At 43.7% G+C, this 17,283-nt stretch overlaps 1 protein-coding gene across 1 annotated transcript in view; it reads right to left on the reverse strand.

The window, feature by feature from the left end:
* Positions 1 to 3,886: 3,886 nt before the first annotated feature.
* LOC307263292 (globoside alpha-1,3-N-acetylgalactosaminyltransferase 1-like) overlaps positions 3,887 to 17,283 on the reverse strand; it is a 37,766-nt gene continuing 24,369 nt past the window's right edge. Inside the window, exons 4-13 of the mRNA XM_080044419.1 lie at positions 16,545 to 16,614; positions 16,386 to 16,418; positions 10,820 to 10,870; positions 9,662 to 9,694; positions 8,649 to 8,783; positions 7,491 to 7,623; positions 6,922 to 7,114; positions 6,271 to 6,396; positions 4,659 to 4,752; positions 3,887 to 4,246 (exon numbers count right to left, since the gene is read on the reverse strand). Of these exons, the coding sequence (XP_079900545.1) occupies positions 4,105 to 4,246; positions 4,659 to 4,752; positions 6,271 to 6,396; positions 6,922 to 7,114; positions 7,491 to 7,623; positions 8,649 to 8,783; positions 9,662 to 9,694; positions 10,820 to 10,870; positions 16,386 to 16,418; positions 16,545 to 16,606 (1,002 nt within the window). The 5' untranslated portion in view covers positions 16,607 to 16,614 and the 3' untranslated portion in view covers positions 3,887 to 4,104. The remainder of the gene's footprint in view (positions 4,247 to 4,658; positions 4,753 to 6,270; positions 6,397 to 6,921; positions 7,115 to 7,490; positions 7,624 to 8,648; positions 8,784 to 9,661; positions 9,695 to 10,819; positions 10,871 to 16,385; positions 16,419 to 16,544; positions 16,615 to 17,283) is intronic.

Below are 17,283 nucleotides of genomic sequence, written 5' to 3' on the forward strand. Positions count from 1 at the left end.
ATCGGAAAAAAAAAAAAAAAAAATCTCAAATTTTGGTTGGGGGGGCACAGCTCACATCTGGGGGGGCACGGCCCCCCCTGGCCCCTGGCTACCGCCGGCCCTGTAACCCACAGTGGGCACAACTGTAGCTCAATGTGCAAAACTCTAACTACAGTCTGCACTGCCAACAGTCTCTGGAGCTGAACAGTTCACTTCACCTGCAAAACAGGTTCAGTGCAGCAAACACTATGAACCAGCCTCATTGAGATAACACACACTGTCACTCAGAACCTGCTCAGAGTACAAACACTATGAACCAGCCTCATTGAGATAACACACACTGTCACTCAGAACCTGCTCAGAGTATAAACACTAGCATCAAACCCCAATACACAAATTACAAACTTTTAATCTTTACAGTTTGAATAATTTTAGTTATTTCACACAAATTACGTAATATTTTCTTTGATGAAAGGGTGAAATTATTTCACATGAAATTGTTTATTTTATAACAAGCATTTGAGTGTTTTAGAACAATTTTGATTTGGTTTGTGCGTAGTGGTGGTTTTTTTTACCTATGTAGCTTATGTTTTGTGACAATTTCATTTTCTAGCATAACTCGACACTAACCTCCCCTATCATACAGTTGAGCCCATTACTCACTAACCTCCCCTATCATACAGTTGAGCCCATTACTCACTCCATTATTTTATAATCTACAACTAGGCTAAGTATTAAAACTATTTTGCCGTTTGCAGTTTTATCCCATGCAGAAAAAAATAAATCTGTGTTTTTTGTATAAGCGGTCTGGTTCCAGTTTATCCTGGGTCTTACACTGAATAATACTTGGTCGCATACACGATGGAGTGAAAATGACAAATCATCCTTTTATCACAGACGATAAAACAATACACAGCGAGGTCAGCGGCCAGTGCAGCACAGTTCAAGAAATAATAAGGAAGTTTGGGTAATAAAATACGTTTGGGAATATCAAAATGGCAATAAAATTAGATAAAGCTTGGCCAGCATTCTAGGAGTGAGCTGGCCTTCTTTATCAGTCTGTGAATACTTGGACTATAGACTCAGGTTAGGTCATTTAGATAGGACTGCAAGCACACACATATTACATTTTTTTTCAATTGCTAAAGCACAGTGGGCACAACTAAAACCACACGTGCAACATTCTTAACACAGTGTGCACCACACAAGTCCATGGGTTCTAAACTGTGTTTCCTTTTTCATTCATTTCACACAAAATGCAGTCAGAAACCTCATCGACCAAAACTCAAGAGCTCTTCTCCCATTCATAAACAACAACCTGCAAAACACTGTGTATTTCTGGCAAAAAATGTTTTTTTCCTGATTCGCTAAACCAGTACCGTAAAGTCTAGAAAAGCTGCGCCGGTCAAAATAGAAGCGCCCCGTCAACATTTAAAATGTAAATCCTTTATTGACTACAGATCCGGGTCCGTATAGGACGGCGTCTGGGTCCGGACAATGCTAAGTATGATGTACAAGGCTAAGGAAGGGAGGGGGGGATTCAGAATCCCCCAGAGCATTACAATTCAGGATCGGTTTGAATAGTGTGTAAGTTACACATACAGTATTACAGGAGAGAGAGAGAGAGAGAGAGAGAGAGAGAGAGAGAGAGAGAGAGAGAGAGAGAGAGAGAGAGAATATATAATAGTTTATTGTAAGGGAATTTGGTGACAAACTTAACCTCAGTCTTTTCATGTTTAGTTATTTATACATTTTAATCAACTGAAATTGTGAGTCTGGCACATTGTCTCTGTAAGGAGACCTCTCTCTCTCTCGCTCTCTCTCCCTCTCCCTCTCTCTCTCTCACACACACACAACTCAGTCGTGCGCTGGAACGGTGCAAAATATGATAATAGTGGGAAACAGGTGAGTGTGTTGTTTGGGCGCTGACCTGCTATAGGCTAATCACTACACTACCATTCCAAAACTGTGGAAACAGATATAGTCAAAAACTTGAGGTGACACTGACACGTAGATCTGCAGTGACAATCCGCGAGTCGCGGCCGATAATCAGTGTGCATTAATCAATACAATCGGCCATATAAAACATGCAATTTTTCTCCTTATCAATCTTCCCGTTTTCTGTTTTGTGCCCCCGAGAGCTTTCTTTTCTGCCTCTCCAACTTTAGGTCCCTGTCATCAGATGACAACACGATTCAAATGAAAGCTCTCGCGCTCCAGCGCGTGCTCGAGGGGGCGCACACTGGAGCGCTATAGTGTGGGGAGGAGGAGGCGAAGGAGCGGGGGCGCCGCCTTATCACTGACGTGCTTCTGTTATTGATCATATTATTTACACAAACGCTGTTAAATACAGAAAAATGCCGACTCCAAATAATTTTCCCCCGATCGCTTTGGCGCCCCTCTGCGCTGCATATAGTGCATACCCACTTTTTGCGCCACTGCCCCCTCTGGCAACATCTGAGAATGGACCATCAACATGATGGTCCATGATGTTATCATGTAAACATCTGGTCAATGATCAAATTCCTTTGTGATTTTCTCTACTTATGACATCTATTGCAGCATGTCCGTCCTGGGAGAGGGATCCTTTACTTTGTCGACTCTCTGAGAGTTCTTCAAATGTTTTAATCCCGGTAAAGTTTTTTACTGGGAGTTTTTTCTCAGCCGAGCTAAGGGTGTAAGGGCAGGGTGTCATATTGTATCATATTGTATGGAATGTAAAGCCCACTGAGGCAAATGTCTATGTGTGAGTAGATTTGATTTTGATCGGACATTAATTATTGGCACAACAGAACACGCGTACGACCGAGTTCTCCTACACCGCAGCAAACAGGCCTTATGCAGAGCCGGTGCATAGGCTCCATGTCAAATCATATCATATGCTCTAGTGCGGGAATGTGGCAATGGAGGATTTGCAGTACATGAGAGAACTGGATATGCCAGCGAATATGAGAGCAGTGAATCTAAACCAGATACAGACACTGAGTGCGTTTCCATGGCACAACTAGATTGGATTATCACATATATCGAACGAGACACTCGAACGGACCGTGTCACTTGTCTGTCAGACAGACAGACAGACAGATAGATCCTCCTGGCAGGATGCAGCCAGTTGGACAGAGTTGGTCTGGTCAGGTTTCATGAACTTCCCCCTGATCCCCCTGGGGCGACTGTGTCTCAGGTGGTAGAGCGGGTCGGCCGATGATCAAAGGGTTGGAGGTTCGATCCCCGCCCTGCCACCTGTGTCATGGTTGTTGTGTCCCTGGGCAAGACACTTCACCCACCTTGCCTGGTGTGAATGTGTATGACTGCTGTATGTTTGAGGTGGTGGTCGGAGGGGCCGTAGGCGCTGAATGGCAGCCACACTTCCGTCAGTCTGCCCCAGGGCAGCTGTGGCTACTATCGTAGTTTACCACCACCGGTATGACTGTGTGTGAACGAATGGAACCTGGAACCCTGTAAAGAGCTTTGAGTGCCTTGAAAAGAGCTAGATAAATCCAATCCATTATTATTATTATTATTATTATTATTATTATTATTATTATTATTATTACTGATCCAGTTTCAGCATTAATATTGTATTAACTATTCCAGGACACGTTTCTTCCTTCTTCCTCAACCATTCCTAATGTGTCTCCCCACACACACTGTCAGAGCTTAATCTCAAAGGACAACACACACCCACCACTTCACCATTATGCCCTGTGTGTGTGTGTGTGTGTGTGTGCTTGCATGTGCGTGTGCGTGTGTGTTTTAGACCAAGCATTATTTTTACTTTTCATTAAATAAAACAGTGATTTGTTCCTTTATCATTCTTAAATAAACCATGAAATTGTTTGGACAAAATGATACTAAGGTCAATGAATTCAGACTGAATGCATTTTGGTATTTCCTTTATTCACTCGGCCCTGAACAGAAATCCCTGAGAAGAACTTTAACTATAAGTTTAGTTCATGATTACTTTAAAGTGTCTGAAGGAACTTTAGAACGTTAGTAGGCCGTTTCGAACACAGCCATAGTTCCCCAACAATTCTGGTTAGGCCTGGTTAGGCCTGCTTTATCCTGGTTTAGCCTGGTTAGGCCTGGTTTAGCCTGGCCTGCTTTAGCCTGGCCTGGTTTGGTTGGTCAGACATTGGGGCGGATGGCGGCGTAGTTCTTTGTGACTCCAGAGAATCTGACGATGTGAATCTCGGGGTTTTTCTCTTTGAAATCTTGCCACAAGTATTCAGGAGACAGCACCTTACTGGGCTTATTCACCCACATGTACCTGCACACACACACACACACACACACACACACACACACACACACACACACACACACACACACACACACACACACACACACACACACACACACACACACACACACACACACACACACACACACACAGAGAGAGAACAGACATCAGACAATACAACCACAGTTAAAGGTAGAGTCAGTGATTCTGGAGAACGCTTGTTGTCAAAATACATTTTAACCAATCAGGGGCTGCCTTCCACTAACAGACAGACAGTGGGGAGGGTCCGGTTCTCTCATTCTCTTCCACTAGATCGCATTACATTAATCACTTTCTATGGGAGACACAGACACAAAGACACACACACAAAGACAGACACACACACAGACACAAAGACAGACACACACACACACACACACACACACACACACACACACACCTGTTCAGGTGACTCTCTTCTTGCCAAGCCGCCTCCACCTTCTCCTCTGCGTCGGCCTCAAAGTTGGATCGGCAGGTTTTGGCCAAACGCTGAACTGATGTTAAAAAAGATTTGATTTGATTTATAAGCACAATAAAAACAACAAGAATAACATCGGTAACCCAAATAAAACATACAGCTCTGGAAACATTCAGAGACCACTCCAAATGTCCAGCGTCTCTCGTTTTACTATCTATAGGCATCTGTTTGAGTAGAATGAACATTTTGGTTTTATTCTATAAACTACTGACAACATTTCTACCAAATTCCCCCAAAAAATATTGTCTTTTAGAGCATTTCCATGAAGTAATGTAGAGATGAAGATTGAAGAACAATCCAGACTGGTCTATATATACATACGTACAAAGGAAATATTTAAAAATAAACTAATTCTGCAGGTGACATTGTTTTAATCACAGATTTCTTTCTTTAATTGTAAAAAAAAACTATTAAATTCACAAAGTTATATAGAGGTTAGAAAAGTTAAGTTAGGTTTCTTCATTACTTTATTAGTCAATGGTTACATTGAAATTCATCTTTCCTCAACACAGGGTCAGCCATAGTACAGACAGACAGACAGACAGACAGACAGACAGACAGACAGACAGACAGACAGACAGACAGACAGACAGACAGACAGACACACTCCAGAGGGGGTCCTCACATAGGGTCAGCCATAGTACAGACAGACAGACAGACAGAGAGACAAACAGACAGACACACTCCAGAGGGGGTCCTCACACAGGGTCAGCCATAGTTTGGGGTTAAGTGTCTTGCTCAAGGACACAATGGTAGAGATGGTGGGCACCATATATGTAATAGCAGCCACCACTTTCCAGTGCCGGGGATCCAACCAGAGACCTAATGGTTACTGGGAGGAACCAGAGACCTCATGGTTACTGGGAGGAGGAACCAGAGACCTCATTGTTACTGGGAAGAACCAGAGACCTCATGGTTACAGGGAGGAGGAACCAGAGACCTCATAGTTACTGGGAGGAACCAGAGACCTCATGGTTACTGGAAGGAACCAGATACCTCATGGTTTCTGGGAGGAACCAGAGACCTCATGGTTACTGGGAGGAGGAACCAGAGACCTCATGGTTACTGGGAGGAGGAACCAGAGACCTCATGGTTACTGGGAGGAGGAACCAGAGACCTCATGGTTACTGGGAGGAGGAACCAGAGACCTCATGGTTACTGGGAGGAACCAGATACATCATGGTGACTGGGAGAAGGAACCAGAGACCTCATGGCTACTGGGAGGAGGAACCAGAGATCTCATGGTTACTGGGAGGAACCAGATACATCATGGTGACTGGGAGGAACCAGAGACCTCATGGCTACTGGGAGGAGGAACCAGAGATCTCATGGTTACTGGGAGGAACCAGATACATCATGGTGACTTGGAGGAACCAGAGACCTCATGGTTACTGGTAGTATGTCCTAGAGAACTCTAGGACATACTACCAGTCCAGAGAGTCAGAAACAGACAGACAGACAGACAGACAGACAGACAGACAGACAGACAGACAGACAGACAGACAGACAGACAGACAGACAGACAGACATATACCTTCCCTCAGTGTCCCTCCGAAGGCTCCCCCACAGTAGTAGAAGTCTCCCTCCCCCGGCCCGATGTACGCTCTGGACTCTGGTCTGCGCTCGTACGGGAACTTGCTCCGGTCGTCTCTGTAGTAACCTGCAGACACATAGAAACATGTGATAAAAACATGATGAAAAAGGGGCACAGTGGTTACAGCCCCCCCTCACATTTGACATTTCACACAATATTTTGACGCAAAAAAGGGTCATTTTGTCCATCAAATAATGAGCTAATATCTACCCACCCCACCCCTACCCATCCCAGCCTGACTGTCTACTGTATTGAAGTGTTTGTCCAAATAAGGATTACAGAAGGAGCAGTATTTTCTGATGTATACAATGGAAGAAGGCTGTAACCAACCAGAGGATTGTACTGTCAGTCATTTCCCTTCTGCCTGTTATTGCCGACTAACGCGTTGATATGAGATCGCAAGCGTTCGAAGTTCACGGGAGCGGCAGTTCCACGGGAGTGCGCCCGCTTGTCGTGCCACCTGACAGAATGCCGCGCCTTCTCTCTGCCCGCTCGCCTCTCCATTGAGAATACATTGCCAGGGGCGACAAACGCGTTCCGTCTGAAACGCCCGCAATGCGTTAATATGAGATGAGGCTGTTGTGTACTGACCTGGGTGCAACACAGCCACCAGTCCTCCCAGTGACTCCGTTCCCCAGCGACCATGGAACTTAGAGTCCACGTCCAGGCAGAAGATGAAGTCATGTTCCTGGAGCTTCTCCTCCACCAGCGTCTGGATGAACTCCATCCTACGCGCTGAGATCTGCTGCCAACGGTCTGAACTGGGCACCGCACGCACCGTCAGCTGGGGAGACACGGATAGGTGAGAAGAACTGACATGACATTCATTATTGTGAGTGAGTGAGTGAGTGAGTGAGTGAGTGAGTGAGTGAGTGAGTGAGTGAGTGAGTGAGTGAGTGAGTGAGTGAGTGAGAAACACATGCAGGTGTCCTTGCCTCTGCAAGGGACTGGCAGCTGTTTGAAGACCTTGAGCAACAACTGAAGTTCCTACAAAGTGACCACCACCTTGAGACCAGACATTGTTCTCCTGTCCCAATCCACCAAGCTCGTGCTTCTGTTGGAGCTCCCAGTCCGTTGGGAAGAAGCTTGGAAGAGGTTAGGAAGCTAACCAAGGACCAGGGACCTGGTTAGCAGTTTACAGCTGGATGGAGAGCGTGTACCTGTCTGCCGGGGGCCATCTTGACTGAGGGCACGTCCTCCGGCCGGTCGGTGAAGACGTACATGTGAACGCTGAAACCAACGAAGAAGTGCTGCTCTGCTGTCTCCAGGAAGTCCTTCAGGAACATGGTGTATCTGTTCAGAGGTCAGAGGTCAAACCACAATCATTAGCTGTGTTGGGAAAGCCTACTAACGTCCTACTAGCGTCCTACTCATACTAAAAGCCCTACTAACGTCCTACTAGCGTCCTACTCATACTAAAAGCCCTACTAACGTCCTACTAACGTCCTACTCATACTAAAAGCCCTACTAACGTTCTACTAACGTCCTACTCATAATAAAAGCTCTACTAACGTCCTACTCAGACTAAAAGCCCTACTAACGTCCTACTAGCGTCCTACTCATACCAAAAGCCCTACTAATGTCCTACTCAACTAACGTCCTACTAGCGTCCTACTAACCTCCTACTCATACTAAAGCCCTACTAGCGTCCTACTCATATTAACGTCCTACTCATACTAACGTCCTACTCATACTAAAAGCCCTACTAACGTCCTACTCAGACTAAAAGCCCTGCTAACGTCCTACTCATACTAAAATCCCTACTAACGTCCTACTCATACCACCCTCCTACTCATACTAAAATCCCTACTAACGTCCTACTCATACTAACGTCCTACTCATACTAAAAGCCCTACTAATGGCCTACTCATACTAAAAGCCCTTCACGTCCAACTCTGATTGGAAGGCAGCCCCTGATTGGTTCATGTAGTCATCAATCTAGCCTCCAGTCAGACCGGACCCTTCCCACTTTCTGTCTGTTAGTGGAAGGCAGCCCCTGATTGGTTCATGTAGTCATCAATCTTGCCTCCAGTCAGACCGGACGCTCCCCTTTGTCTGTCTGTTAGTGGAAGGCAGCCCCTGATTGGTTCATGTCGTCATCAATCTAGCCTCCAGTCAGACCCTCCCCACTGTCTGTCTGTTAGTGGAAGGCAGCACCTGATTGGTTAAGGGATGAACATTAGGTCAGAACGCAGGCCCTGATTGGCTGGAGCATTCTTTTGACCAGGCTCCTCCCCACGGAGATTGAAGGAGTGAGTGAGTGAGTGAGTGAGTGAGTGAGTGAGTGAGTGAGTGAGTGAGTGAGTCTTTCTTCTTACTTGCCCACAGCGAACACAGTGGCTGACATGCTGATGTTCTGTAGTTTGAAGACGCTGTCCAGCAGCAGAGGCTCAAAGGTTCCCTCCCACACCACCGGGGCCAGCCAGGGAGACAGGGAGACGACATCAGTACGGCTATACAGACAGACAGGCAGGGAGAGAGACAGGGAGATGACATCAGTACGGCTAGACAGACAGACAGACAGGGAGATGACATCAGTACGGCTAGACAGACAGACAGACAGGGAGATGACATCAGTACGGCTAGACAGACAGACAAGCAGGGAGAGAGACAGGGAGATGACGTCAGTACGGCTAGACAGACAGACATGCAGGGAGAGAGACAGGGATACAGGGAGACGACATCAATACGGCTAGACAGACAGACAGGGGGACAGGGAGACTGGGAGACGACATCAGTACGGCTAGACAGACAGACGGGGACAGACAGGGAGAGAAACAGACAGACAGAGAGAGAGAGAGACAGAGAGACAGACAGGGGGAGAGACAGACAGACAGTGAGAGAGACAGACAGGGAGAGAGAGACAGACAGGGGGACAGACAGATAGACAGGTAGAGAGAGAGAGACAGACAGGCAGTGGGACAGGGAGAGAGACAGAAAGACAGGCAGGCAGGGAGAGAGACAGACAGACAGAGAGACAGACAGACAGTGGGAGAGACAGACAGACAGGGAGAGAGAGAGACAGACAGACAGAGAGACAGACAGGGAGAGAGAGACAGACAGGGGGACAGACAGATAGACAGGTAGAGAGAGAGACAGACAGGCAGTGGGACAGGGAGAGAGACAGACAGACAGTCAGGGGGAGAGACAGACAGGGATAGAGGCAGACAGACAGACCGACACAACTTCAGTACGGCTAAGATTACACAGACACACTGACTTAATGACAGTTCAAGCACTATTTCTTCAGTTCCCGTGGTGTGGATGAATAATAATCACGTTACTCAGTATTAACATTTGAAGTCAAATACAGTAGAGCAGTGATACTCACCCATTGGTGATGCTTGGCTGTTTATACTGCAGACTGAAACACACAGTCACACAGACAGACAGGGAGAGAGACAGACAGACAAACACACAGTCACACAGACAGGCAGGGAGAGAGACAGACAGACAGACAGACTATGCGTTAACAAACACCGTCTCTTGAAGAGTGTCTATATGCTATTATTAAACGCCTTGCTCCTAAAGGTGTATTCAGTGATTCAAGGCAAGGCAAGTTTATTTATATAGAACAATTCAGACACAAGGACATTCAAAGTGCTTTACAGAGGCAAGATTAAAATACATAATACAAATAATACATTTAAAAGCGAATGAATAGAAGTAGAACATTTACATTAAATTAAAATTACAGGTTAAAATGGAAACAGAAAAGTCTTTCCAGAGATTCTAAAAGCTGCTTCTCAAGAGAATACTTGTTTCAAAATCTATTTCCGTCAGAAATCAGTGAATATCTCATCATGATCTACCACCTGTCTGTCTGTCTGTCTGTCTGTCTGTCTGTCTGTACTGTTTAAAAACTCTTGAAAAATAGGTAAAAAAAGATACACAATTCAAGGTGTATTTCACTTGTAATAAGTCAACATGGAACAATTGACTTCACTTGGTAAGATGTGGAATTTGTAGGAACGTTTATTCATACAGGTAAATCCCATTGAGACCTTTCATCTATAGGGTTAGGGTTATACAGGTGAATCCCATTGAGACCTTTCATCTATAGGGTTAGGGTTATACAGGTGAATCCCATTGAGACCGGAGACTCTTTATCAAGGGAGACCTGTTCCCATTCCCACGTTACCATTCACACACATTCATACACCGATAGCAGCAGCAGCTACCACGCAAGCTAACTATCTGGAGACATTTAGGGTTCAGTGTCTCTTTGCCCAGGGACACTTGGACATGTGGCGGGGAGACGGGGGATCCAACCACTGACCCTGTAACCCAGTGGACGACCTCGCTACACACTGAGCTACAGACGCCCCAGACAGACAGACAGACAGACAGACAGACAGACAGACAGACAGACAGACAGACAGACAGACAGTAACCCAGTGGACGACCACCCTACACACTTCACCACAGATGCCCCAAAATAAGAATCAATATTTAAGCCTTTCATAAAGCCCTGGTCTGATGTACTCACTCGTCAGGAGACTCCAGGTGGGACAACTCGTTCTTCATTTGTTTATGAGATCTGTGGAAACAATTACAGTCAATCCCTGCGTTCCGAATCTCATACTTTCTATATATAGTATGTAGAAAAAAGATTTAGGATGTCCCGATTCTTGTGGCCAGATTTAGGATGGTTAGAAGTACCCGGATGTCCTACTTCATCCGGCCAAGATTGTTAGTGTTTGAAAACTGCATCATATTTGGGCGATTCTGACCCACAATCCAGTGCGCACGTGAAGTGACGTCACATCGACAAAGCCTCCATATGAAAACACACAGACACAAAAGAGGAAAAAAGGCAGGCTGCATATGCTAGGACAGTGCTTCTCAAATGGTGGGCCGCACCCCCCCTGACAACTCACTGCGCCCCTTGGGGGTTGTCAGGGGGGGGGCGCGGGCTGCCTTGATTTCCAAGGGTGGTAGGATGGCCTAGAGGTAAGGTGGCCGACCAGTAACCATGAGGTCGCTGGTTCGATCCCCGGCACCGGACAGGAGGGTGTGAGTCGTAAAACTAGCAGAGGCTGGTATTGTGTCTACGGTGCCCACCATCTCTACCATTGTGTCCTTGAGCAAGACACTTAACCCCAAAACTGCTCCAGGGGCGCTGCACTGCGGCTGACCCTGCGCTCTGACCCCCTCCGAAGTGTGGTAACTTGAGAGGGGATGTGCGAAAAGACAAATTTCAATGTGCCTCGTGTACAACTGACAAATAAAGATAACTTAACTTAACTTAACTGACCAAAACAAAAATATTTTTTTTAAGTGCTAGCAAGCGCGATGAGTGTTTATGTATGATCATATCCGCGCGAAAGGCCGCGATTTGCAGTAAATACATGTCTGCATGTGTCTACCAAGTGTCTCTGTAGGCTATTTAAAAATAAATCAAGCAAGTAGACTAATAATAACATTAATGAATTATTGGTTATCGCATCACAGAAGGCCTATTGGCCTATAATAATACAAAAACACCACCTTAACTATGTTTACAGTTTAAAATGTTTTGAATGAAATGCAAACCTCAGTGAATCATTTGCTCGTGTTTCTCTGTCCTGAGATTCACACAGACTGAGCAGTCTTGTTTAAATGTTACAAATTTAGCTAATAAACTGAACTTTGAATTTTTTTGTTGCAGAAGTTCTCAGCTGGTTATCGCATCACAGAAGGCCCATTGGCCTATAATAATAATAAAAAAATTAGGGCTGTCAAGCGATTCAAAATATTAATCTAATTAATTACAGGCTCTGTGATTAATTAATCTAAGTCAGGGGTTTCAAACTCATTTTCACAAAGGGCCGAATTACGACTTGATAATCACACGAAGGGCCAGAAATGTAGCTTACTGACATGCCTTCTTTTTAATCCAAAAATCAAACAACATATCTAGGTATATAACCTGCGTACATACAGGGGCATAGGCTAGGTTTTGTTTATATATTTTGGGGGACAAATTATAGGTGGGGGGTATGGGGGTGCTCCCCCAGAAATGTTTGTGCGTCAAACACTTAATTTCCTGTATTCTGGTAGTTTATTCTGTTTCTGTTTTCTGCGTTAATTTATTGTAGAAATGTCTTTATTTTTGTAAAGGAAAAGACAACATTCAGGTTCCTGGTGAAACAATTCTAAAGGACTATAATGCAGTAAGGCTCTCAGGCATCCTGGATTGAGCCACAATATGTTTTCTCTTGGATTTTTCTAAACTTTCTGCATATTCAAAACATCACGTTTTTTTATTTTATTTTTTATAGGAATCATGACGCAGCAGTGTTAACTATTTATGACACTTTACATTGGTAATGAAATGCAAAGCCACCATTGGAAACAAAACGGGTGGGCTATCAGCGGCTATCTAACATTAGCTAGTGAGCTATATTGTAACTTGAGGCAAAAGTTAGAAACCAGATAATGTTAGCATTCATCCTTAGACAGTTTGTTAACAGAATTTAATTTGCTTTATTGTATAATATTTTAATGCACAATACATGCTTTCTGGCTGTTGAACTTTGTCCCAGTTTTGCTACAAGTGTTATTTAGCCTTGAAGAAGAAACTGCCTAATAAGATTTTGGCACAATACAGAGGTATGACGCATTCATGTGCACAGTAAGAAAAGACTCCCTAAATTTCCCATATCCTGTTATCTGCCTAATTAAAAACATTTCTGCTTTCGCCAGCAAAAACAAGGGCTGGACACACCAAACTTAGTATGTGTTTGCGCACACACCAACTTCTCTTGCATATAATCTCTGTACACTGTTCATTCGATGTATTCAATCATGTAACCCCATTTGTGATGCATGTTGTTTGACCCTTGCATGCTGTTTGCAAGTAAATTCACCTGCTTCCAAGAAGGCCTGACTCAGTTTCAATTATTCAAACACTTGGGTAGTTTGATGAAATAATTCTAGTAACACAGTTGACACAATCAATCATCAATATTAGCATGCTATTTAGCTACATAGATTGGCCTATTTACAGCCATTAGAAAACTGACATATTTTCTTCAATGCAAGTTCATCAATTCATGGCTTAAAATCCTGAGCTGTGGAACTTTCAGCAGACATTCCTAGTGGTAAGCTGCGAGTGTCCTAACGGTTGGGAGCGTGTGCGACGTGCGGATATGGCACAGGCTCCACATGAGAGAAAAAAAAAAAAAAATAATGTTTTTTTTTATGCGGGCCAAATTTAATAGAATTGCCGAATTGGTTCGCGGGCCAGATTAAATATCGAAACGGGAAAGATTTGGCCCGCGGGCCAGAGTTTGACACCCCTGATCTAAATGAATCGCATACTTATATAACACTTTTATACCTGTTTATAAACAGCTGTATAGCCTACCGTCTCTCTCTCACACAAAGAAGGAAAAAAAGACAGGCATATGCTTGGAAGAGTGAGAGGGAGCGGGTGTCCGTTTGAAGGAGATGATCGCAGCTAGCAAACAAAAGTGAGACAGAGGAAGATTGAGAGATACTGTTTTGAACCTATTGTTAATTAGGCACCCACTAAATCAATAATGCACAGACACTGCGGAGAATAACATAAGACGTATTCCTACCTTCATGCTTATTTGCCCGGAGCTTCCCATAAAACATCCCTCTCTATGCTTCTTTCTTTACTCTTTAATCCCGTGCGGGCCGTGTCCGCAAGCTACAGGTGCAGCTCCGCTATCGCCTCACCTCTTCTGCACCGGGTCAAAGGGCAATATAAGCTCAGTGAATCATTTGCTCTTGTTTCTCTGTCCTGAGATTCACACAGACTGAGCAGTCTTGTTTAAATGTTACACATTGAGCTAATAAACTGAACTTTGACAGAAAATAATTGAGAACCACTGTGCTAGGAAGAGTGACGGGGGAAGGGTCCGTTTATACGGGAGACGAGGGTTAGGGTTAGGGTTAGGGTTAGGGTTAGGGTTAGGGTTAGGCTAGCAAACAAAAGTGAGATGGGAGATTGAGAGATACTGAGAGTTTTGAACCTACATTGTTAATTCACCCACTAAATCAATAATGCACAGACACTGCGGAGAGGAAGGTGTGAAAGACCGGCTAATCTGCATCTACACATACATGCACTCACAGACACACACACACACACACACACACACACACACACACACATATATTCCTTTCTGATGACTAGACGCCTGTAAATTTGACTGACAATTTTTGTTTTATCTGTAATTCACGTTTACTGTAATACTATTATTTTTATTTAATGTTTTATGCATTTATTTAGATTTGTTTATTTATTTATTTCAAGCTATTTTATTTGCCACTATTATTATTACCGTTATTATTTTATTTTCATGGTTCCCCCTAGGTTCTATGACTAAGACAAAGTCACCTGTTCACATATACTATAGCGATTGTATGAACAAAAAAAAGTTAAAAAAAAATGTATATAGTTGTATAGTAGTTATGTTTTCAACATAAGTTATACGGTTAATTTAATTTCAATGTTCATTGCCAGACTCCCAAGAAAGAAGCTTTCAAAAAAACTTCTTTATGAAGGTTTGTGTTACACATGGGAAAAATAGTATTTTTTGGAAATCTGTTTTTACGTTTATTGTGTGATTTTGGGTCCAATATGATCATTTAATATGTAAAAAAGATAGAAATAACTATCAGGTCCTATATGTGAGGGTGTGCAGAACAGAAATATACTAAACATTGGCATGATGAACATTTCTTAATGTAGTTTAGTAAGGATCATTCAAAAGTATGGGAGAACGGGGGAATCTGAGGCATCGGGTAATGTGAGCCACCCCCTGTATCTAGGCAACGGAAAACATTTGTGGTCATGTGAGATATATGTTTTCAAGCCCCTCTCATTTCCCCATGGCCCTGAAAGAGAGGACCTCATGGTGCTGTGGTAAGCATGTTTTTTTCACCAAAATAGGTATGTTGCATGTAAAAGTAAATGTTCTTGCTGTCAACTTAATCAACTGTTGTGCCAAAGCAAATGTATTCACGTAGTTCTGGAATGTGTGGCTAGCTTTCAGGATTATTACTGTTACAATATGTGTTGTTATGGTAGTTTCAGAGTGGAAAAAGTAAGTGGATCAATTTACCCCACAGCTGGGGTAAAGTGAGCCACATGACAACTTTTTTTGAAACAATCATATTTTCACTGCCCTTTGTCTTGAAAAAATTCTGCTAATGCCCATTTCTAGGAAACATCCTGAATTAATGGGGCATGTGTAAATTTGAGTGATAAATAATTTTAGCTCGCTTAGAGGGGAGCAAATGTAAAAAGTGGCTCAGATTACCCCGTTCTCCCCGGCTAAAATAGCCCCGGGCCTCAGAGGGTTAAGTGAATGGTGGCGTCCCTATTTTTTATTTTTATTTTTTATTTTTTTTAACCGTTATTTATACAGGTAAATCCCATTGAGACCGAAGACTCTTTATCAAGGGAGACCTGTTTTCCTTTCCCACGTTACCATTCACACACACATTCATACACCGATAGCAGCAGGCTAACTATCAACATTCACACGAGGCAAGGTGGGTGAAGTGTCTTGCCCAACACAACCATGACACAGCTGGCAGGGCGGGGATCGAACCTCCAACCCTTTGATCATCAGCCGACCCGCTCTACCACCTGAGCCACAGTCGCCCAACTTTAGTAAATTATTAATGTATTGTTATTTTCAGATTAATTTCTAATATCAAAATGAATCCGAATGAGCCGTAACCACTACACACTGAAGTTTGTCTGTTCTGAGCTACTGTACAAACATGGCGGTGCAACAGGTCACAGATAGAAGAGGTTATTCTACACTAATTAAAACACACTGATGAATATCGTATCCCATCTCTACCAACTCTGTTCTGACACATGAAAACAAACACTACACACTGCACCTTGTATTGTTGTGGGTCTATCAGTATATTCAAATTACATTTAGTGTGTGTGTGTGTGTGTGTGTGTGTGTGTGTGTGTGTGTGTGTGTGTGTGTGTGTGTGTGTGTGTGTGTGTGTGTGTGTGTGTGTGTGTGTGTGAGTGTGTGTGTGTGTGTGTGTGTGTGTGTGTGTGTGCGTGTTACCTGCAGTTCTGGGTGATGTAGTTGTACGTCAATCTGTGAATTCAAACACAAACATAATCAATAATTAATAACTGACCTCTAGTCACACACACACACACACACAAGCACCCACACACACACACACACACACACACACACACACACATTATAGTTACTCACAGCAGCAGGACCATTGCTGACAGCAGAGTCACAGTCACAGTTCTACCAGGAAACAACGCCATGTTCAAACCTGCAGAGAGGACACATGTGACTTCTTTGTCTACTTGTGATCGGATTCCATGAACCCGCTCTGTATGTAAATCAACACGTACATCATTTCCATTTGCGTTGGTGTTTTTAACCGGTGATGTTCCAACATGTAAACATACAGGGCTGTATCGGTGATGTTCCAACATGTAAACATACAGGGCTGTATCGGTGATGTTCCAACATGTAAACATACAGGGCTGTATTGGTGATGTTCCAACATGTAAACATACAGGGCTGTATTGGTGATGTTCAAACATGTAAACATACAGGGCTGTATCGGTGATGTTCCAACATGTAAACATACAGGGCTGTATCGGTGATGTTCCAACATGTAAACATACAGGGCTGTATCGGTGATGTTCCAACATGTAAACATACAGGGCTGTATTGGTGATGTTCCAACATGTAAACATACAGGGCTGTATCGGTGATGTTCCAACATGTAAACATACAGGGCTGTATTGTCCTATTCATTCTGGTGCATCACTGGATCACATAATGTGGAAGCTTCTGAAGAAACATTATGTTTTTCCATTAGAATATCTGTTAAAAATGAATGAACTACACGTCATCAATCAAAATGAGTGTGCGACGTGATCCCAATTTAGTATAATTTAATATGACCAAGTCAGCATGTAATTATTGAAAA

This window comes from Ammodytes marinus, assembly GCF_949987685.1.
Source record: "Ammodytes marinus genome assembly, chromosome: 16".
Classification (NCBI taxonomy): Eukaryota; Metazoa; Chordata; class Actinopteri; order Uranoscopiformes; family Ammodytidae; genus Ammodytes; species Ammodytes marinus.